This window comes from Rhipicephalus sanguineus, chromosome 1 (assembly GCF_013339695.2).
Source record: "Rhipicephalus sanguineus isolate Rsan-2018 chromosome 1, BIME_Rsan_1.4, whole genome shotgun sequence".
Classification (NCBI taxonomy): Eukaryota; Metazoa; Arthropoda; class Arachnida; order Ixodida; family Ixodidae; genus Rhipicephalus; species Rhipicephalus sanguineus.
The window spans coordinates 141,740,215-141,762,247 of record NC_051176.1 but is presented as its reverse complement, the minus strand read 5'-3'; the positions used below and the strand labels follow the sequence as shown (position 1 = coordinate 141,762,247).

Genomic DNA, 22,033 nt, shown 5'->3' with positions numbered 1-22,033 from the left:
GCGAGCACACATGCGGGCACTGCATAGGCGTGCGCACGAGGGGGGCAGGGGGGTGCCCCCCCCCCCCTAATCATCTGAGGGGGCGCCAAGTATGCCCCACACCTTTACTCAGTCGGACTTGTCCCCTCACTGTTTAAAGTGCGAGGTTATGGCCATGCAAGTTATTGACGATAATGTGGGCCGAGGACCATTGATCTTTCATTCGAAGGGCTTTTCCCGTTTTTATTCCCGGAAAGCCGGGAACCAAAGGCAGGCCATTGTGAGAAGCCCATCATCACTTAATTTTTACTTTTGCATCCGCAGCGAAGCTTGGAAGCCTGTTTTGTTTCAAATGCTACCAACGGGTGAGGGGGGGGGGGGGTACGGGGGGGGGCGCTGCGGTAAGGCTTCGCCCCCCCCCCCTAATGGGGAACCCTGCGCACGCCTATGGGGCGCACATATCGTGCGCAGTTAAATTCAGAGGCTCAAGGAAGCGCGTTTTCTTGGTGAAATTGTTGCTTCTTTTGCGAAAAGCCTCTCTTAACTGAAATAAGGTCTGATCAGGAGAGCTGATAGAGCACGCCCAAGGAAAACAGGGTTGGTGCCGTATGTGGGCAAGGTGTCCCACCGTTTGAAAAAAGCGGCCGGAGACTGCGGCGTTTCTGCCCCGGCGAACCTTACGCGAATGTACGGTGCCGTGAATGTTGCACCCACTTCAGGAACGTGCACACACACAAAAAAAGCATGAAACACCCTTTGTGCGCTGCCATAAAGGAGTGATTTGTCTCATTTCGCTCACCTGCGGCAAGCGTTGCGTTGGCTAAACTGGCAGCGGCGTCGACGATCGTTTGAAGGAGCATCGCGCATCTGCGCATGCTCTTGCAGAAAGGTGGTCATCTATCTGACCAATGTAAAAGGTGTCTGTGTACTCCAGCATTGACTGACACACTCGTTCTCGGGACTTTTAAGACGCAGAACCAAAGATAATTGCATAAACCTTGATGCATAGAAAAAAAAAGAAGGTGAAACACTGCTGATACAACTATTAGCAGTGCGTCAAATCATGCGTAGAAAATGACAGCTCTATCTGTACAAAAAAGATGCCCGATTTTCGCTCATCAAGAGTGTAAAAAAATGGTCATCGTGCGCGTTAGGAACGCATAATGTCTTTTCCACGCAACTTCGGCTGCTCCATATTGGAAACGGATGTATGAAGGGTGCGATGATTGTGCTTGATAATGTGCGAAGGGCTACGTTTTTCCTTTCGCACCTGCGCACCAACCAGCGGCTTGTTTATAACTGCGTATTAAAGTTCAGTTTCAGTTCAAGTTCAACGTTTGTCTTCTGTGCTTCTTGCTGGGTTCAGTCCTATTACAAAAAAAAAAAAATCGTTCCACAATGCCGGGATGTGACAGGAGGGGCCGCCAGCCAAGTTTGCGACCGCGTGCAAACGCAACGCCATATCCACTGAGCTATCGTGACAGGTAAGCGAGGAGTTACAACTAAAAAGTGGTGAAAGGTCCAACAACAAACAATCCTAAGAAGATTGAATTAACCGGGCCAACAGGCATTTTTGAAGCGACATGTAAGAAAATAATCTCTTGGTGCATCATTTACGTACACATAATATAAAAAAGTATACACATCAGGTGTACTAAAAAAAATCACAGCATATCCACGGAGTGAATGATGATGAGTGGGCGAAGCTGCGGAGGTTCATCGGTAAACCGTGAATCTTCCGTGAATTCTGCCCAGTACATCATCACCGACGTGAGATCGGGCGCGTTTAAAGGTTCGATGAGTTATGACGACTTGCAGCTCACTTTAATTTTACATGTACGCTGTGAATTTTCATTGTTTAGAAAACCATTGCTTTAGAAAACATCTGGCGTCTTTCGTTAAGCAGCTGGCGTCTTTTCGTTTTGCTTTAGAAACATCTGGCGCTCTTTCGTTTTGCTTTTAGAAAACATCTGGCGTCTTTCGTTGGTTTATTTCATCAATCAACGGCGTTTTGAACAAAATTGTTATTGTTTAATCACGCACAGGAGAAATCTCACCAGGCACTACCTTGGAGGTAAACAATGGCTGCTAATGGGAATGAGAGACAGAAGAAGTCGGCTTTTAGCTAACACTTACACTTCTACTTCTACTAACGTTTCCTACTGGAACATGCCAATGGCTGCTAATGTGGAATGAGAGACAGAAGAATTCGGCTTTTAGTTAACGCGCACGCTGCGAATTTTTTATTGTTCAACAACGCACAGGAAAAATCTCCCACCGGCACCACCTTGGAGGTCAAGATCTGGTACTAGCGTTACGACTGGTTACGCACTACTACGACTACGACTACGAGGGACGAACGGGTGCCGCCTTAAGGAGCTTCGCCCCTAAAAACAAAGCATTGAAGCCTTGGCATGCAACCTAGAGATGAACTCTGTCATTCAGACACTTTCAGACTGAACTCTGCCATTGTGACTTGCTAACATTGCATAGTTGTTAGTCTGAGCTCCCAAGATTTTTTTTCTCACAGGGCCACTGGTGCGCATACTATTGATCACGGGTGTACGTGCATATAACATTGTGCGCATATTTTATGCTCTAGTTTAATAGGTATTCTGCATTTCTACAGCACCATTCAGATTGTTTGTGGACTCTCCTTAGTTCGCCTTATATCATAAGGTATGTGTTCACTGCGCGTGAACCAGTACGAAGTTATTTCGCATGTGCAAGCATATGAAGATCCACTTCAGTAATGACGTTTGCACTCCCCATGTACTGAAAAAGTACCAAATGGTCGCAGTGATCACGGCAACCGGATACATGCCCAATGGCGTGTACGAAGGAGGATTCGCCAATCTTGGCAGCCAAGACCAGTGCCTCAACGTGGAATCGAATGTAGGTATTCGGGGAAGGTACTGCACACTCTTTTGGAGACCTCCAACGGAAGTTTTACTGGCAGCGTTTACCAAGGAAGAAATACGACAAGTGAGTAAAGACTTGACGGTCAAGGCGAGCGCATCCATGTATACAGTAAGCATGCATGTATGTAGACGACCGAAATTTTTTGAAAGCTACCGCGCAACTCCTCGCATTAAAAACCCAGAAAACACCTTTATGCATGAATCTGACCTTCAAGCTCAGCCAAGGTCAACGCTGACGAAAGAGCTTCAGCAAAAAGCTATTGGGGCAGGTTCGCGAAAACGAACAGCAGCTCAAGGCGAGTCTTTCGTACCGTCACCGCCAGAGACGCTGGCTGCATCCAAGTTCACCGCGCGCCTAGTAGCACGCATTGTTGCCACAACGTTGAATCAGCGTCTACAACGTTAAAACAACATTCACAACGTTGAGGCAACATTGCGTCAACACTTCGTGCGGCTATGGGCGTTGGCACCTAGAGCACCGACGGCGCCGAGCAGCGTCTGTGTGTTGTCTTATCGCGCTCAATGTCAACACAGCGAGGACTTCTAGGTCTTCGCCGTGGAAATCATCAGTAACAGATGCAATATACTGCGGTAAATCTTGCACCCGCCGGCACTCTATGAATGCGCAGTTGTGTTTTATTGCTTCGAACGCCTGGAATTTGGCTACGACATCGCACATAACGAAGAAAGAATAAGGATATCCTAGGACAACGTTAAAAAAAAAATCCCTCGTAAAAAAATTGTAACCGTCGAACAGACGCACTAATGTTGAAGGATTGTTTAAAGAGCGTACACTCTCACTTATGCGTATTCTCCGCGTTTCAGCACCCGAGACTGGATATCCGACTGTGGCTAAACAACACACGAGAGCGCTTTCACGTGGGCAGCCGTTCGGGCATCTGCATCCCGTCCGCGTGTCAGCAGAAGGAAATGAATCAAATCGTTTCTGGTGGTGAGTGACGTCGCCACTGATATCTATCTCCATATATGTAATTTGTTAAGTTACACTGCGTAGCTAGTTTCATTTGTAGTTATTAGAGTTTCAATTGTCAGTTAATTTAGGTGTGCATGTTATTCCCAGAATGTCTCGCGAACATAAGGTGGGGAGAAAAAAGAATGAAGTCAGCTTCACACTATTGGTGCCAAGCCTGTAGGAAGTGCGGAGCTGGAGGGGGGGGGGGGCTTCCTTGTTTCTCTTTATTTTTCTCTTTCTTTTTCTCTATTCTCTCTATTTTTTCTGTATCTTCTTTGTCTCTGTTCATTTCTATTTCTTTCTCTCTATATATATTTCTTCATATTTCTCGCTCTTTCTACCTTTCGTTCTCTTTCTTCCCTTTCTTTCCCTCTCTCTTTCTATTTTATTATATTTCTGTCTGTATAGTTCTCTCTCTCTGTCTTTGATTTTATCTCTTTATTTATTTCCTTCTCTTCGTTTTTCTTCCCTTTCTTTCTCTCTATTTATCTCTTTCTTTCTATTCTATGCTTTACTCTCACCCTCACTCCCCTTTCCCACCCTCTTGGTATAGCTATGCTATACTAGGCTATATTAGCTCCGTTAGCGTGCCTGGATCGCCGAATAGTAACGATGCTCGCTTTCGGATCGTCGCTACGCGGGTTCGAATCCCGCTTCGTCAAGAAATTTTTTTCGCCAAGAATCTTTCTCTTCCTTTCTCTCTCTCTCTGCACTCGTTCTCTCCCCCGTCACAGTTATTGCATCCCACGCCGGGCAAATCGGCGCACGTGTTCTGGGAGCGAAGCAGAAGATGAAGAAGATGAAGAAGAGGACGAAGAGAGCGCGTGCCGGTTCATGATGATGATAGTTTTCTGTTCACTGATTACAACCAACGACTTGAATAAAGAGCTCCGCTGTTAAAAATAAGTTCATTGCGGGATGCGTGAATGCACTGCGATTTTAAGCCACTATCAACCATGTGCAACTACTGCTTGAAATGCTATTTTTTATTCACATCAGTGCAGAGTATGGTGTTCGTACCTGGGAATTGTACTTTTGAACGTATTCTATCTAGAGAGAGAGAGAGAAAAAAATAAAAACAGGTAATTCATCGATGGAGAAATGGTTCAACCTCGTAAAGTTTGCATCGGAGTATGTATGAAACAGGAATTTTCATGCGCTCCTTTTTTAGACCTCACCGATAGCCCTACATACTGTACTTTCACCTTGCAGTGGCTTCGGCTTACGGTGCGGAGGCATCCGTGAAGTACTGCCGAACCAAAGAAGCTGTCCGCTTAGAGAAGCTAGAAGTTGGCATCATGTAAGTAAGCATTAGCAGGTGTGTTACAGCATCTGCATGCCCTTACAAGCGTGTATCAGTGACACCAGCAACGTTCAATCCGAGTAACAAAACAAAGAGTATGCTCGCAGTGAAAGTAAGAATCGAACTTGCCAGCTCGTGGTTCCCTTCTGTACACACCTGGCATGTGTCCTTATTTTCGAGCGCGCGACTGTGGCGGAGGTTCGACTGTCGAGCGTATACGCAATGGGATAAAAGCCCACCGTGAAACTTGCACGAGATTCGATTTACTTAAGGAAACTTCCTTACACAACTTTGTTACAGGTGGTGAAGCACTCTGTAAAGGCGTCAGCGGGGAGACTGTTGATCTGGGGGCCGTACTTTATCCGTGGTTCGCCCAGTTTACGGCGCTTTAAAAAGCACCTAATTGATGGTTGAAATTAGCGGTACTGGTTTTTCAAATGCGCACGCTGGCCGTCTCTCTGTCTCTCTCCCACTCTCTCTCTGTGTCTGTGTGTGTGCGTGTGTGCATGAGAGAGAGGGAGAGGCGGTTCTTTGACGAATACGGGAGATGTTTGCTTGGCGTCATGTTTATCATGCTACTCTAGAGGGATATGATGAAAAAGGAAATGATATGCGCAGTTCACGAGCAGGTGCAATAATAATATCTGGGGTTTAACGTCCCAAAACCACGATGTGATTATGAGGGACGCCGTAGTGGAAGGCTCCGGAAATTTCGACCACCTGGGGTTCTTTTAACGTGCACCTAAATGTAAGTACACGGGCCTCAATCATTTTCGCCTCCATCGAAAATGCAGCTGCCGCGGCCGGGATTCGATTCCGTGACCTTCGGGTCAGTAGACGAGCATGTGCAGAACATACAAAAAATATTTAAAAAACACGACCCATGAGACTAGTTTTCCGAGGAATATTGAATGCGCCTTTCTTGTATTAGATAATCGCTGTGGTAGCCTTGTAGGGAAGGTGTTCTTCTGCTAAGCTCGGGAACGCGGGCTTGATTACCGGCCACGGCGACCGCATTTCGATGGGGGTGAAAAGCAAGAGCACCCGTGAACGGAGATTTAGGTGCATGTGCGTTAAATAACCCCGGATGGTCGAAATAGATCCGGAGTCCCCTGCTACGGAGTGCCTCCTAATCATATCGCAGTTTTGGCACGTAAAACACCAGCAATTATTATTATTTGTTGCATGAGATGCACAGGCAGCCTCGGTCCAAGGCTGCCTGTGCATCTTGAACGTGCCTTAGTTCAAGTTTTTGACAAATGTTCAATGTGAGCATTAAGACCCTTCTTTCTAAGCCTAAATATAGGGGCCTGCTGGCACGAATTAAGTGAACTATGTCTTTCAATACGTTGCGCGCAGAACACATTTCCAACTTTATTCATTTTAGTCTAAATGACAAGTGTTTAGTATTTGTGCGATGTAGGCATGCCCGATCGCGCGTATTGAGGCCAGATGGCATGCGAACCCTATCCGTGGCTTCTGGATGTGGGATCAGGTCATATTGTAATCGTCACAGTCGATATTTACTATGATTCCACAGAAACCGGCAATTCCGTTTCTTAATTACGATAATGGTCGCATTCTGCAGACGAAGACAGAGAAGTTCGCCTGGTCGTACGTTAGCGCAGCGCAAATGAAACGAGGAGGTTCTGCGGAAAAGGGATAGCGTACACGAAAAGTTAACGCCGCACCACTCAAACTTTCTTCTCAATGTTTTCAGCGGCCTAACTGAGATCAATGTACGGCTTTTGTTTGCATGTAAATAGATGCGTTTTAATTGGCAGTACTTCATTGCTGCCAGTGGATTTATTTATTTATTTATTTATTTATTTATTTATTTATTTATTTATTTATTTATTTATTTATTTGTTTCGAACATTTTTAGGGCATTGTGAGGTGTGGGATAAGAGACAGTAACAAAATCCAGTAAATACATTCAGAGAACTAGTATACCTGCCAACTCTCCCGATTTGCCCGGGGGACTCCCGAACTTTGACAAATCCTCCCGATTGTACGGGCACGGCCATAAATCTACCGAAAAACAGCGCTAGCGCCACCGTCAACTGAAAATAATAACTAAGGACATCGGTTCTAAGATCTCATCGCGTGCGTAATGCTTAAGTCACTTTTGCCGCAGTACAGAAGTGTGATGCAAAAAAAGAAAGCGCATTAAGGTTGGCAAGGGGCTACTAGCAGTCACGGGAACACAGATGTTGTCTCTTAATGACGCACCAGTGGGATCGCTGATGTCTACAAACTTTACTGGCAATCATTCGTTTATGACGTCGCTGCGGCCCTGAGAAACAGTAAATTAATACGTACACCAGTTTTATTCTGTCGTGTCACCAGTCTTCTTCTGCCATTTCCTGCATGGCCATTGTGCCGACGTACGTACAATGGCGATGCAGTAAATGTCAGAACAAGATGTGTTATTACGTCAGTCATTTAGAGATATCGCGCAAATTCAGTTCATCTAGCAGCTTAGTGCCAATCAGCATTGTCGTATGTTGCCTTTTTGTTTTCAGCTCATTTTTCGGCGCCGTGTTCATCGTGATCATCCTGAGCACGTTCGCCGACCTATTGCTCCGGAAATACGAAGGAAATCAGACCAAGAAGGTGGGGCCTTGGAAGAAGCTCGCCGTTGCCTATTCCGTCGTATCGAACACGAGAAAGCTCCTCGACGTGCGAATTAAAAGTGGAGACAGTCAGAGACTCCGGTTTCTCCATGGCATGAAGTTCTTCAGTGCACTGTGGGTGGTCCTCTCCCACGCTTATTACTGCGTGCACGCAGACGCCTGTCGGTAAGGCTGCATACGCCGATATGGCTAGTTACATCTGCTCGCCTTTTTTATATGTCGCCTTTTGTAGCTTTTTATCAGTTCCCGAGGTCGCTATAGTATACTTATAACAGCACATGGAAGGACGTCCTGAGACGAAGAAGAGTGGTGGTGTTTGCTGTAGTCGCCTTTATAGCCTTGCAAGGATTGCCGGCAATCGCACCTTCCGAGCATCACCTCTCAGACGCGGTACAGTCTGAAGTTCACCACATGTAGTAGCAACATGTTGCGCGTTATCCAAATTACTTCCGCCCACACATTTGACTTTTCACACGTCTATCCGGTATGAGGGCGAAACTATAGGAGGAGCGGATCACACTCTTACCTTAAATGTACTTGCGGGTCTTGCGTTTCCATCTAAAGTAAGCTACATGGAGCCGCCCCTGCTGCAGATCTTCTGTCTTTCATATGTATTTCAGTATACTGAGAGTTGATAAGCGTTATTATAATGAGCGTTATTATTATCACTGTCATTACCCAGTTAGTAAGGGTTGCACTAAAAAGCAATCTTCTTGATGACAGGATACGAAAAAATTTTGGTCTAGGAAAACGTCGCGACAGAAATTAACACTTAAAACAGGTAGCTCTTTATAGGTGGGGCAGTATGCGAGCGCGCTGTGCTGTTCCTAGAAACACGTGCACTCAAAGGAAAATTGAACACTCCTTGGGCTGTATAGGTTTTATTTAGGCATGTAGATGCTAAAGCAGGCCAAATCAAATGACGGGCATATTTTATGACTTGTCTATGACGAGTCGGGGTAGGTGCGCTACACGTAGTGCCGTGGCGAGACAATAAAGAGATCATGGCGTCTGGTTCCTGGTTTTCGGCTGTGTACTGCTAAACAGAGCCAACACTGTTTTCGTGTAGCTTTCCCACCGTGTCCGAATGATTGAAAATACAAGAGGAAGGTGAGTTTCCGACAGCCCGAATTTACTGTCACCTATAACGTTTGCTTAATACTGAAAGGCAAATTGTAAGTATTCCGATATTCTCACTACAGCAACATGTCTTCCCTTCTTGCAGTATAAGCGGGCTGACACTCTCATTGAAGACCACTGCGAAAAGAAAACGCGTGACAATGCGGCTCACTTTCTATAACCTATATAACTAACATTATACGGGTTCCAGGTCTATCCACATGACGACAAAGCTCAAAACGCTCAGGCCTTCTGTTATTTAAAAGGTACTTGCTTGTTCTGTTTCCGTCGACGTTATCTAAACTCCGTCCGCGTGCAGGTGTCCGTCTGCACAAGCTAGCGGCGAGAGTCATACTGAGTAGATGTCCGTGATAAATTTCGTGCAGCGTTAACAACTAGGACGACGGATGGAAGAAGAACACGAGACAGGCGCTGACTCTCAACTGAAGTTTATTTCGGAAAGCAAGAAGAAAAGAAGAAAGAAAGAAGGAACACCAGGCCATAATCACTAACACGTGGGGCCGCAATATTAGCAAACTCTACATTAAAAAGCGAAAACCGCGACAACATTGATAAAAACTGTTGGTTTTATTACCTCATCTAATAGCCTCACCTTATGCCTCTGCATGTGCTCAGCAGGTACTCCTTGTCCCGTAATCAGACTGATGGTTGGCTGTCGCAACCATCCCCTTTTCTTCGAATGTGGAACGCTTCAATGATCCAGGCCATGAGCCTGAACGAAACTTCGTAAACAGTGTAGTCTACGTGTGTGTGGCTGTATGTGTTATGCGTTTATCAGTGTATATACCATAATCGTCACCCAGCACCTGGAGTAGCATGCCAGGCAAATAGCCAGACAAACATCTTCAGCTTTTCATTAAAATGTTGCTCTCTCTTTCTTCAATGATCGCGCGTGCTAGCTGCACTTTGTGTTTTTATAAGATAACGGTGTCCGTCAAGTGTGGAGAGCACCCACATTCTTGGCGAACCAACTCGGCCACCTTACAACCGTAATGAGTAGATGAAACAATTCGGAGTACTTCAGGAACTTTTTGCTCAGTGCGATACATTTCTTCTCTTATGGGCTTGAATTTTGCCGACAAAAAGTTCTAACTTTCTTGATAATTTGAACCTGACTGCTCTAATTATTCATCGATTTCTAGATTCAATGTTTAGAGCAGTGGAACTGACGGAATCACTACGTTTTCAAGTGGTTGCAAACGGCTTCGTGTGTGTGTCGACATTCATCTTCGTCAGGTAACTTGTTCGTTCTAAAGATAATCAATACACAGTTGTGAGAAGACGTAACAATTTTTTTTCCTCTTTCGCAGTGGATTTCTTCTGGGTTATACGCTTTTACAGAGACGCGACTCACTGCGGAAGAAAAACGCCTTTGTTCAAGTCATTATAATCATTGTTCGTCGCTACTTCAGGTAAAAAAGAAATGAATGACTTGTAAGCGAAACGCTCACAAATAGTTTCACGTGAGTCACGCGTCGGAGGTAAAGATTTTTACGGTGGCATTTTCTGACTATTTTGTGCTTCCCTTGCGGCACAACATTCTCATTAGACGCCGAATGATGGTGTGAAAGGCGAGTTATCCCTGATGCCTGATGATAGTCTGCTCATTGAAAAAACGGAGAGTACATTTCGTAGTTGTTAAACAATGTAATACGCCTCTCCTGAAACGAACACGGAGGACCTCTGAGCTTATATTTCTAAAGCTCATTCGCAAAATTAGGTAAAAAGTCGTAGATATCGTACGTTCGACGATGTATCCTTACTCGCTTGGTTCTATTTTCTAATAAAAAAACTTACGATGAACTCATAAAGCATCTCGACTCACAGAGGACGCCATTCTTGTACGTCTTACTGCAAAAAAGTATGGGCGCAGCGATATTGTACACCAGTTCCTTTTGTCTTATGGTAGTTTGTTTTTATAATATATTCGTGATGTTTTATACTTATCATGAAAGGTTCAAAGCTATCATTTCTGTATGTACATGTCGTTAAGTGAGAAATCTGTAGTTTATGTGTAGTAAGATTAGCCACTACTCCTTAAATGGTGCTAAACCTTTCCCTTATGTAACCAACTGCCAATTGAAAAGTCACAGGAATGGGGCACAACACAGGCAGAATGAAAAAAAAGGAGAAAAATTGTAACACTACGCTGAGAGAACGGATGAATGAGTTATTTATCAACTGGTCGGTACAGCTCTACTTGTACTATTTTAAATTGCGTATCATGGCATCCAGCAATCCTGTCTGAGGTCTTGCGAGCTCTGCAATCCATGTGTCACGTAATATCGCGTTCGTATATAATGGCCAAGGACAATTTCGAATTATTACCTTTGCCTGTTGTTGAAAGTGCTATACTGTTTCGCGACGTCATGCAAATTGAGGGCTCGTCATCCCTTCGTTTTTCAGGACGACGATACCAGCTATAGTTGTTGTTCTAGCGTTCTTTCTGCTACCAAAGTTAGTCCGTGGACCATTGGCTGAAGAACACCTTTCGAAATATTACAACGGCTGCTCGAAAAACTGGTGGACCGTACTTGTGCACATCAACAACTTCAACAAGTACGAAGAAATTGTAAGTTTACTTAATTGCTTGCCAATATTGTGGGACTACGCGAGCTGTAACCCAGACAGTTGATAGTAAGAGAACACTCAGACAGTGGGATAATATTTAATAAGACGTGACAAAACAGCGAACTATGGATTACTGGTGTAGTTTGTGAAATGTGCCAAACGTGTCAAAAATATAAGATTAGGGAAGTGGCTAACTGGGCTTAGGGTGTGGAAGAGTAAAGTAGTAGCAGTAAAAACCTAATTATTGAACGGACGACTTCAATAGCTGCGAGGAGAAGGGTATAAAAGGCCGTCATGCTCATTTCATGAGTCGTGCTGTATAGTAAGTAACCTAGACGGGGTCTTCGTCAAGTTAGGTGTCGCTATAAGCGATTAGAACAACCTGCAAACTTGATGCGACGTTGATAATCTCCTGGAGTTCGGTAGTGTAAAACTATTTGACTTTCACAAATCCGGGATTTTTCTCTGCGAGTCGGCTTAGTTGTGACCATATGTATGTTCTGTTATCCTTGAAACTTGCCTTTTATCAACAAGCTCATGTAGGATATTTAACGGAGATTGTTCCTTTTTTTTACAACAGTACAATAGGTGTCACGCGTGCATGTACGTTAATTGTCCTCATCGCTTCCCTGGTGATGGGCTCGACTTTATCGTGTTGCTTCTGAGTAAACCGAAAATGCCATTAACCATACAAGGACTTACGTTAAAGAACAGCTTTATCAAAGTGTGTTGCCACATCTGCCCATCTGTCTCGAGAGTCTTTGAAGCAATCCGTCGAATCCGTTGAAGGGCCACGCGAGAAGCTTGTCTCGTCGGTTGGAGCCATAATTCGGCGTTACCTGTGTAAGAGTTGGAAAAGGCCGTTGACCATTCGATAATGGGCCAACATAAAGTGTGAACCAGTTTAAGTGCAGGTCCTCTCTGGTGTCCTGTGTGCTCCATTCGCGTTGGTCCCTTCCCACTTTTCTAACCATTAAGTACTGCTCTCCCTGTAACCCGCGTCTCGTAAGCCATTTTTGATGCATGGAGTAAAAAGATGCCATGGAAGGGCACATGTAAACAAGCGAAAGGGTTCAGAAGCAGTGAAACCCACCGTGCTACACCAAGCCCAAGTTTTCAATATTCAGAAGCACCTACGTACACTCGCTGTCGCGTCACATTTAGTGAAGAATCAAGCCTTTGCGACCGCGGAGTGGACATTAATACGCTGAATTCAACGACGGGTTTGAATACTGTGGGGCTGAGCAAAAAGCTTTAAAAAGTTTGCGAGTTGTAATAGTGCATTATATAGGGCGAAGCAGAGGAAGACCCGATTCCTCAAAGCTGTCATAAGCCAAGTCCACGAGACCATATTCTGCTAGAAACAACCATGGAAAAACTAGCAAAAAAATATTGGCGAAGCTTCCACTATGCCACCAAGTCTTGAAACACCGAAACTGGACGATTCTGAGGGCTAATCTGGTTGCTCTAGGTTGATTGTAGGCATTAGCTAGGTGTTGAGGTTGTTTCTAGGTTGCTTCTAGGACATTGCTAGGCTTTAGCTAGGTAATGCTGGGTAGTTTCTGCGTTGATTCTCAGCTCAGCGAGGTTCGAGTTAAACCACAGACAGTCACATACATGACACTGATGTCCAAACTGCAGAGACAGAACCTCGCGCTGAAACTAAGCGTTCGCACCTCTCATAGATTATGGGGACGTGGTCGTTGGCGTAGGCCTTACAACGCTTCGGGGTGTTCTCGCAGCCGCCGTTGTCTTTCCCGTTCCTAGTATTATTCTCTCCTTGTACGTACTCGGGATCTTCGGCTCGCCGCCGTCGCTTCGCAGCCATTCCTTGGGGTAACTGTTGCTTTCTTCATTTTTAGTGGACCAGTGGTGAGTAGTTGGATTTACCCAATTGCTGTGGCACATGCCTGTTTATGATGATGGATAGTTTTTGGTTTCGCCGCACAAGGGACGATTTGCTAAACAGCTTCGCTGTTAAAAATACATTTCGCAGTGCCTGGACCACTACTGGTACATCAGCGTGGACATGCAGATCTTTGTGGTGGCGTCTGCCCTGTGCGTGTTGATGACGAGGTAATGCTTGCTGCCCACCCTAGCGCGTGAAACGATTAAGAAAAATGACGTTAAAAAGTGCTCCAGTTTTGCTCTTGACTCAATTTCTCGTACTGTTACTTTCCAGGCACATAAAAGTTGGGGCAATCATACTTGTGTTGCTGAGTATAGCTTCATCTGGAATTGTGATGGCACAGACGTTCCATTACAATTATCAACCCTTAATACTCTTTTGGAATCCTGACACGGAGTAAGTAAAAGCTCTGTCACAAGCATGATGAATGAAATTCGCTCGAGTCAAATTCCCGTTATAATGAACCGAACCTTCAACGCTTACTGATTTTGAGTTGGTACAAAACAAATAAAACTGCAATAGAAATACAGAATTTTAGCACCGCTGACAGAACATTTCCGCCGCCGCTAGGTGCATATTTCTTATAAAATTTGTATGCTTGCTTTCCTTTGTGTGTGTGTGTGTGTGTGTTTGTGTGTGTGTGTGTGTGTGTGTGTGTGCGTGTGCGTGTGTGCGTGTGTGCGTGTGTGCGTGTGTGTGTGTGTGTGTGTGTGTGTGTGTGTGTGTGTGTGTGTGTGTGTGTGTGTGTGTGTGTGTGTGTTTGTGTGCGTGCGCGCGCGCGCTTGAGCAGCACATGTTACTGCGATTTTCGTTCAGCGTAATGGCAAATCTTACGTATGTATCTTTTTTCGCTGCATCTCTAATGTATTGAAAAATTAATTCTTCTGTATGAGCAATAACTTGGCTGACCAATTTTGATGGAATCCGGATTGACAGCACAGCGTTGCCTACAATACTGAAATTAAGAAATTCGACACGCAACGCCAACTATTTGGGAATTTTATTCCATTTTTGCTCTTTTTGGCAACATTTCAGCAAATCTACAGAAACAGGCGAAATGGTATATTCGTTGCCATTCATCCACTTCGGATCTTTTGCCATCGGGATCTTCTGTGGTTTATTCACGCTGCACAGTGACCACTGGCGTCCTAGTAAGGTAAGTCCGGCTTTCTTATCTGTGGTTCGCCATTACTGAGTCAAGGAGCATGAAAAAAATATATTGCATACAGAGAAGAGACGGACAATTCAATTATTTGTCTTTTCTCAATTTAAACTCACAACCTCGTTATGGCTTCAATAAGGCTGTTTCCTACTCCTCCTTTTCTGCATGACCTGTATCATCTTTTTATTCGGCTTCTGTCTGTCGTCTTTCCTTCTGGTTCTTACTTCCTGCTATCTTTTGTTCAGTTGTCCGTTTATTCTTTTTTGTAGTGCTATTTTTTTGCGCTGCTCACCTCAAAATTAGTATATACGAAATTACCTGACAAACTATCACTCTGTGGTTCACTATTAAGGCCAGGTCTGTAGTGGCTTAAATGCGTTTCGATTTGTCTTTCATTCACTAGTTGGCTAGTTACACATCTGGGGCGTGAGCTGAGCTTTATGACGTTTTGGAACAAAAGGCGGTAGCCCAAATCTGACAGCTTTGCAGCAACCGAGCGTTGTTATTTTTATCTCACTCTATGCACAGGAATATAGCTAAATAGAACTAGCCAAAAGGTGGCACTGAAAATTACATGCAAAGATGATGTAGTCTTTAAGAAAGCACCATTCTTTAATAAAAGCTGGTGACATTTTCAAGGCCGAATGACTACTCTCGTCATTTCGCCTTAGGCGAAAGTGTTAAAGAGCGCCTAATACTTCATACGATGCATAATTACTGCCAATAAAACACATTCTACAGGCATTCCAGAACTAATTAGACAGGTAAAGTAATTTGCGCTTGCTAAATATTTGTCAACGACTGCTTTATATTACTACTCAAGGCCTCGTGCGCTTTCCGAGAAAACCTTTACGCATAAGGTTCTCGCAGTCGCATGCGCACGCTTTTCGAGCAACCATGGGCCGCACTCCATTCCACAGCAGAGAGTCTTGTTCAGTGAAACTCTGGTGATAGTGTCTGTGGAATTTCGGTGCTCTGAGTACGGTATTCTAGCTTTCATGACAACTAAAGCTAGTAGATGAACTTGTCCAAACTTCGTCCAATTCCGTCTTCAAACTGCTTTCTGGCTCTTTAAGTTGATCCTTTTCAACGAAATATCGCGTTACGAGAGCAGAAAATTTGCAATTATTCCGGCAAGGCAACTAATTGCCTTGCCACGTTCAAAAAAGTATGGGTGCTTGGCAATAACAAAAAAAAAAAAAATGGAGCGTAACAAATAAGTTCACTTCAACGTTTTGATTTCACTAGTAGTAAGATGAGATAACCATGCGTATTACCCAGTGTTTCCATGTTAGATGGAAGACCGCAATGCCAGAGTTCCATCTAAACTGCACAATGCCCACTGAATAAAGCGGGAGTGTCTGCCAGACAGTGATGGTTTATAGCAAACGACATCAGCCACAGGGCTTTCCTGCGTTGCGCTCCAAGGTGAGACAGCCTCGCTAGAGCTCGCGGCCCCGCACGAGACATGCCGATGAGCGAGACAAAGAAAACGGCGCACGACGTGCGGGAGACATCGGCGACAACACGCGCGTCGTGTCGCTGCCCTCCTCAGCCCGAATGACATTAGGCAGCCGGCCGACGAGACGCCGAAGGAGGGTGGTTCTCGTCACGGCATGGGACACACAGCCGCTTGCTTCGCGTCGCGTCGCTGCTTGATATTTTGTTTGATCGACAGGAACGAGCCTCATCAGCTTCGGTCGAACCGGAAGATACATCCTGCCGCGTTTCATTACAGCTGTTGTCTGTCTGTTCGGCGCGGAGACGTAACTTTCGCCGTCTTGATCACGTTTACGACGTCACGTCGCTCTTCCAGTGATGCCGCCGTATAGACGCTGTGCAGGCATAGAAATTAGCGCAGTGTATGGTTACCGGCCGGTGCATTCGTCGCACGGGACGCAGTGCCACTCGGTTAACGACCTTATACTTCCGGCGGGAATAAGTGATGGCTGGCGCGAGGAGTACGTTTTCTCTTTTCGTACGATAATGCGTCTACGAGAAGGACCTATTTCCAATTAAGACTGTGTTTATAGCCTGAGCGATACTTCTTAAACATTTCTTGTTTAGTTTATGTCATCTTGTGTATGTCTAGAAGGCTTGATTTACGTATAATGCACGGGAAAGCGAGAAATAAAAGAAGCGAGACGAATGTCTTCGTCTTTATTCTACATCCTCGTTCTTTGCCCTACGTACACGAAGTTTATATGTACCAACTCCTCTAGAGCGTTACACTTGTGATCGAAAATGCTGTAGGAAAGAAATAAGGAAATTGCGCAGCTATTTATAAGCAATGATTTCGGTAGTCGATGAGTACAAATACCAAATCTTATCGTTAAACACTTGTGTTAAAGGAATATTGTATAATCCTATTGAAAACGACTTCGTTCCGTTGATGGGATAAGTCCTTTTACGACTTCGTCACAAACCGCAAATAGGGTGTTTTCTTTTTTTATTTTTTAAATAATTGTTTTATAACTCACCCATGGCATGCAACTTACTCTCAGAAGTTTAAAGGTTACTCTCAGAAGCACGCATTCTTTCTGTCCTGAAAAACCAAAATTACATTTCACTTCTTTAAGCAAATATCACTGATTAACTGTTGGCTTCATTACTTTACGCCATATGTTGAAATTTAAGAATTGTCTCCTGTGACTTCGAAAGTAATGTTCGCATGGAACCAATTCTGGGATGACACCAGTTTTGTTATTCCGGCCGGTGAGCCACGTGTTTCTCCAAAGACTGCCAAAAATTCCCAAAGATGGCGAAGTTAAGATAAATGTGCCACTAAAATAAACTAGATTATAGGGGACGGCGAACGCCAGGAAAGAAGTTATGTGTTGCCGTATTTTAAAAGTGTTGGCATTCTGACTTGGAAAACACATCTAGCACCAGCGGACAAAGACACAAGGGAGACGGTGACAACACAATGCGATAACTTCAACATTTTTTTTTGCTCGAAAACAGTCTCCTATATATGCTATGCACAGTGGTGCCACACCCGCTCCAACCGTTAAATCTCCCCGTCAATTGATTTGGTGGATAAGGACACGGCCTCATTAGAAGGCTTTGTTACATGTGTTGTCTTAGTGACATTCTGTACATAAATCGGCTTCTCTTTCCTTCTTACGTTATACATTCTGCTGTGTCTTGACTGCGTTTCATAGAGTGAGTGTTGAGCCCAAGGAGGTTTTCTGGCTTCACATGGAGTTTTTCGATCGAATCGCCTAATAAGGCTATGCGCATTAAGCAAGTGCGAAGAAAACGGAAAGTGTTTAACGATGCAATGCGTCTAAATTTTCCGAACCCAGTCGCATCATAAATCTTGACGGCGACTTTTCTGGTCTGATTAACTGTTTATCGTTAAAAAAGAACTACATTAGATTCTACGCTGGACTCTGAAATGCTCATTTGGTCGCTGAAAACATAACACGAAGCCCACAGTGGCATTATTAATAAGCTGGAACGAGTTCTCAGTTGTGAATAGCTAAGCAAAGCAATTAAGGATTACTTAGATAGTCGGCTAATTGGGTTTAACATAAATGACATTGCATTCGTATTGTTTTATTTTGTACAAATGTATGCTCCCTATGGCCAGGAATAAAGGTGAACCAAATTTTCATCATGTGGAATGGTATTTGGACTATAGGCTGCACAAACACGTGCCCAGATAGTCAAGTAATGCTGCCTGCACTGCCTCCCTCCCGCAGTGTTCCCGGTGCCTGTTGTGGGCTCTGTCGCTGTGCTGCACCACCGTGGTTGTGTTCGCGTCGTGGCCTTGGAACAACATGAAACTGCCTTCGAGGGGCGTGGCGGCGCTGTACGCAGCCCTGCACAAGAACGCTTGGGCGTTATCCCTCGGCTGGATCACGTACGCATGCGCCACGGGACAAGCAGGCAAGGCGATGCTAAGTAGTCATTTCCCCGCGGAGGTGACTACGCTTTTCAATTGAATTATTGGTGAAGTGTTCGACGCACCGGTGGCAATTACAGGGTTTGTATAGGCCTACCTGCGTCCACCGCGGTGGTGTAGCAGTTATGGTGCTCGGCTGCTGATCCGAAGGTTGCGGGTCCAATTCCGGCCGCAGCGATGGAAATTTCGGTGGAGGCAAAATGCTAGAGGCCCGTGTACTGTGCGATGTCAGTGCACGTTAAAGAACAACGGATGGTGGAATTTTCCGGAGCCCAGCACTACGGCGTGCCTCATCATAATATTGTGGTTTTGGCACGTAACACCCTCGATATTATTATTAGAACTACCTGGAAGCATGCACAGTTTTCCGTAGGATCTTATTTCGTACCTATTGTTCCTTTTTTTTTTTGCTTTGCCCCGCTTTGTGTCGTTTCTGTAACGAGGCTGACTTGCTACAGAGCACCTATGCTTAAAGGGGTGACTCACACCTTTTTTCGAAGGCGAGTTTACTCAGCCATGCAAATCTCCTGTATGCAGAGACGGCTCTGAGCAAGTGTGAAGCTCAGCGAATACTGATAAGATATTTTAAGTTGATATTAAAGCCACTTTTTCTATGACGCACCTACTGACATCCACACTAGCTTGACGTCAGGCTACAGTACAAATTCTGGTGACTTCACGCAGCAGTCTGGCTAGTTGTGATGAGTTAGGTACCGAAACTTCTAAGATGGCCGCTTGTGCGTCACCAAAACTTCTAAGATGGCCGCTTGTGCGTCACCAAAACTTCCAAAATGGCCGCTTGTGCGTCACCAACGGAGCCACGATGCAGAACGGCCGTGGAAACGTCACTATATCTTGTGCGAGCACGTGACGCGAAGCTCATACCGTGTTGTGACGTCAGGGTACAGTAGGAACCGAAACTAGTTTTTAAAAACATACTGTAATTACTTTTCCAGGGCGCACTCGCGCTTAGCACTACCTTTTCTAGGCTCTTGAGGGTTTGACCTTTCATTTGACGCAAACAAACGACAACTGAAAATATTCGTGTCAATACCTCTTTAACATGTCGCTGGTATTTTGTTTTAGTTAAGATTGGCCTAACATTTGCTGTTCCGGTGGCACCCGCTTTCAGTGCTATCGCTCCGGGTTTTACACGCAGTAGCCTTCTCAACGACACATTTCAATTTATTATGCGAGATGGGAAGAAATTCATGTTAAATTTTAACTTTTCTTACTTTCCGTATCCGTATATGAGAAAAGTTGAAACTCGATTAAACGATGCTTTGACCACGCTGGAAATATTTCGTTAAATCGGGAAGTTCGTAAAATCGAGAAGGAGATTTTTTGGTCCTTCGAAATCTCGAATTGTAACGTAGCGACACCCAAAAGCTACCGTGGCTTTGAATTTGCCGATAACCCACGCCTGCACGTGTGCAAAGTCCGCGAGGACGGCCCGGACATGGCGCCTCCCATGTCCGGGCGATGCAGGCCAAGTAGACGGTCACGGGAAGCTAAGACAGGATGCCGATGTGCAAAGGTGGGGAGATCATTTATTTAGGGAAGTTCGTAAAATCGTAAAGCGAATGCAATGGTCGTACGAGCAGGAGGAGAAACAAAGTTGTCAGGAGTGCCATCTGTCGCACAAGCCGTCAAATAGCGAGAGTAACCATCGTATATAGTGTTGGCAATGAACCTCTGCCGCCCCTAGCGCCATTTGGTACGTAACAGTGCTACCGACGCTTGCGGCCTGAATATCCAATGAGACGGAACGTCCAATAGTGGACATTCGGGCTCGTTGGACATTCCGTCTCGGTCGGAAAATTAAAATGAGTCGCCATTCGCAGGAACCGAAATCGTACGTAATAGATTAGATGTAACTCATGTAATATAACTACACGTAATATTGCGGGCGACGTGTTCTCATACTTTACTACACCAGCCTTCTTTTCAGCGCTCTATTCAAGCATTTACTTAGTGCCACCCAGTATGCGCTTGGTCTTAGTGAGAATGGTAGGTAGATCATCAATAAACATCAAAAATAAAAGTGGGCCTGAAAGTCATCCCTGTGGGACACCTACGTTATGAACTTGGGCGATGAAAGATTGCCGTTAACCTCTACCATTTACTGAGGTAGCTTTTAATAAAGTTTAGTGGAGGACCAGACATGCCAGATGATTCGAGTTTAGCAAGTAATACGCCATGGTGTATGGTGTCAAAAGACTTCGTCAAATCGGTAAATACAGATCACACAAGTAGACCTCTGTCAATAGCTTGTTTAATTTCCTCAGTTAGGGTAATTGGTGCCAGCTCAGTTGAATATCCTTGACGAAATCCGAATTGCTGCGGAGACAAAAGGTTAATTTTCTTCAAATAACGCATTAATTTGACGTGGAATAACTTTTCAATTACCTTAACAAAGAAAGGTGGGATAAAGATTGGCTCATAATTCTCTACAGAAGTCTTATCGGCTTTCTTAAAAACAGGAACTATTCTATCAGCCTTGAGTCAGCTGGGAAACACAGCCGCAGAGAACAGCTTGTTAATTATTACTGCCAAAGGTGGCGATATTATGTTTGAAGCTAGTTTTCCTTTAAAAGGATCGATATGATCTAAACCAGCACTTGTGGTCTTCAATGATGTGATGACCTGAAAGACTTCATGTGCCGGTGTCAACTTCCTACTCAAACTCTTCGCAACATGCGGCAGCGTTCTTACAAGGCTGACGAATACGTCGGTACAGTCGCAACGGAAAAAGATTAGCAACTTAGATTAGCATCCTTACCCACTGAATCAGTTTTCTGACAAATTTCAAACTAGGACAAGGTCTTCTCTACTAAACTGGATATTCCGTCTCGTTGGACATTCAGTATCGCCGATCACGTGACCCATTGGACATTCGGTCTCGTTGTTTCTCAGTCTGTTGTTTCGTACAAGAGCGCGGCGTGCAGCCTCGCCAAAAGAAACCGAGGGTCGTGGCGTTAGAGCGAACGCCCGAAGAAACCCGTCTGTCATTTCCGTCAGGAATAATTTCGTTAAATCGAGTTTTGTTAGAGTATATATTATTATATATTACTATAACACAGTAAAACGAATTTGTGGGCGATACGGCTGTCTGACGATTTTTTGCTCTTTCGAACTTGACTACGGTACTGGCGATAACATTCCTTGATGCAAAACATTATACAGTAACATTCAATTAAATTGAATTTTATTTTATCTCAAGGTTGAGGGCAGGCTCAGGAGAAAAGTGACGAAAAGTGACGCGCAACTATAACAGCACATTGTAACCGAGGTCGGCGCTAGAAATAGGCTACTAATTCATTCGTGGGAGCAAAATGGCTGCCACGTGGCATCTTGCGTGCGTTTTATTATTGATGCAGATGAAAATATTAGGAACGATGATCACGTGACAATGTATAGAAGCCGCGTCTAGAAACAATGCGACGACGATGATGACAGTGGTAACATTGAATCTTGACGTTTGAAAAAAAAAAATGCTCTAAGTAGTTTCGATTTGCATATATGCGTT

The 22,033-nt window shown here is 44.6% G+C and overlaps 1 protein-coding gene across 1 annotated transcript in view; it reads left to right on the top strand.

The window, feature by feature from the left end:
* The window catches only part of LOC119399252 (nose resistant to fluoxetine protein 6), a 32,096-nt gene that overhangs the window by 2,686 nt on the left and 7,377 nt on the right, over nucleotides 1–22,033 (top strand). Inside the window, exons 2-12 of the mRNA XM_049416807.1 lie at nucleotides 2,780–2,964; nucleotides 3,726–3,852; nucleotides 5,086–5,173; nucleotides 7,702–7,971; nucleotides 10,090–10,188; nucleotides 10,263–10,364; nucleotides 11,359–11,524; nucleotides 13,520–13,599; nucleotides 13,706–13,828; nucleotides 14,468–14,588; nucleotides 18,302–18,488. Of these exons, the coding sequence (XP_049272764.1) occupies nucleotides 2,780–2,964; nucleotides 3,726–3,852; nucleotides 5,086–5,173; nucleotides 7,702–7,971; nucleotides 10,090–10,188; nucleotides 10,263–10,364; nucleotides 11,359–11,524; nucleotides 13,520–13,599; nucleotides 13,706–13,828; nucleotides 14,468–14,588; nucleotides 18,302–18,488 (1,548 nt within the window). The remainder of the gene's footprint in view (nucleotides 1–2,779; nucleotides 2,965–3,725; nucleotides 3,853–5,085; nucleotides 5,174–7,701; nucleotides 7,972–10,089; nucleotides 10,189–10,262; nucleotides 10,365–11,358; nucleotides 11,525–13,519; nucleotides 13,600–13,705; nucleotides 13,829–14,467; nucleotides 14,589–18,301; nucleotides 18,489–22,033) is intronic.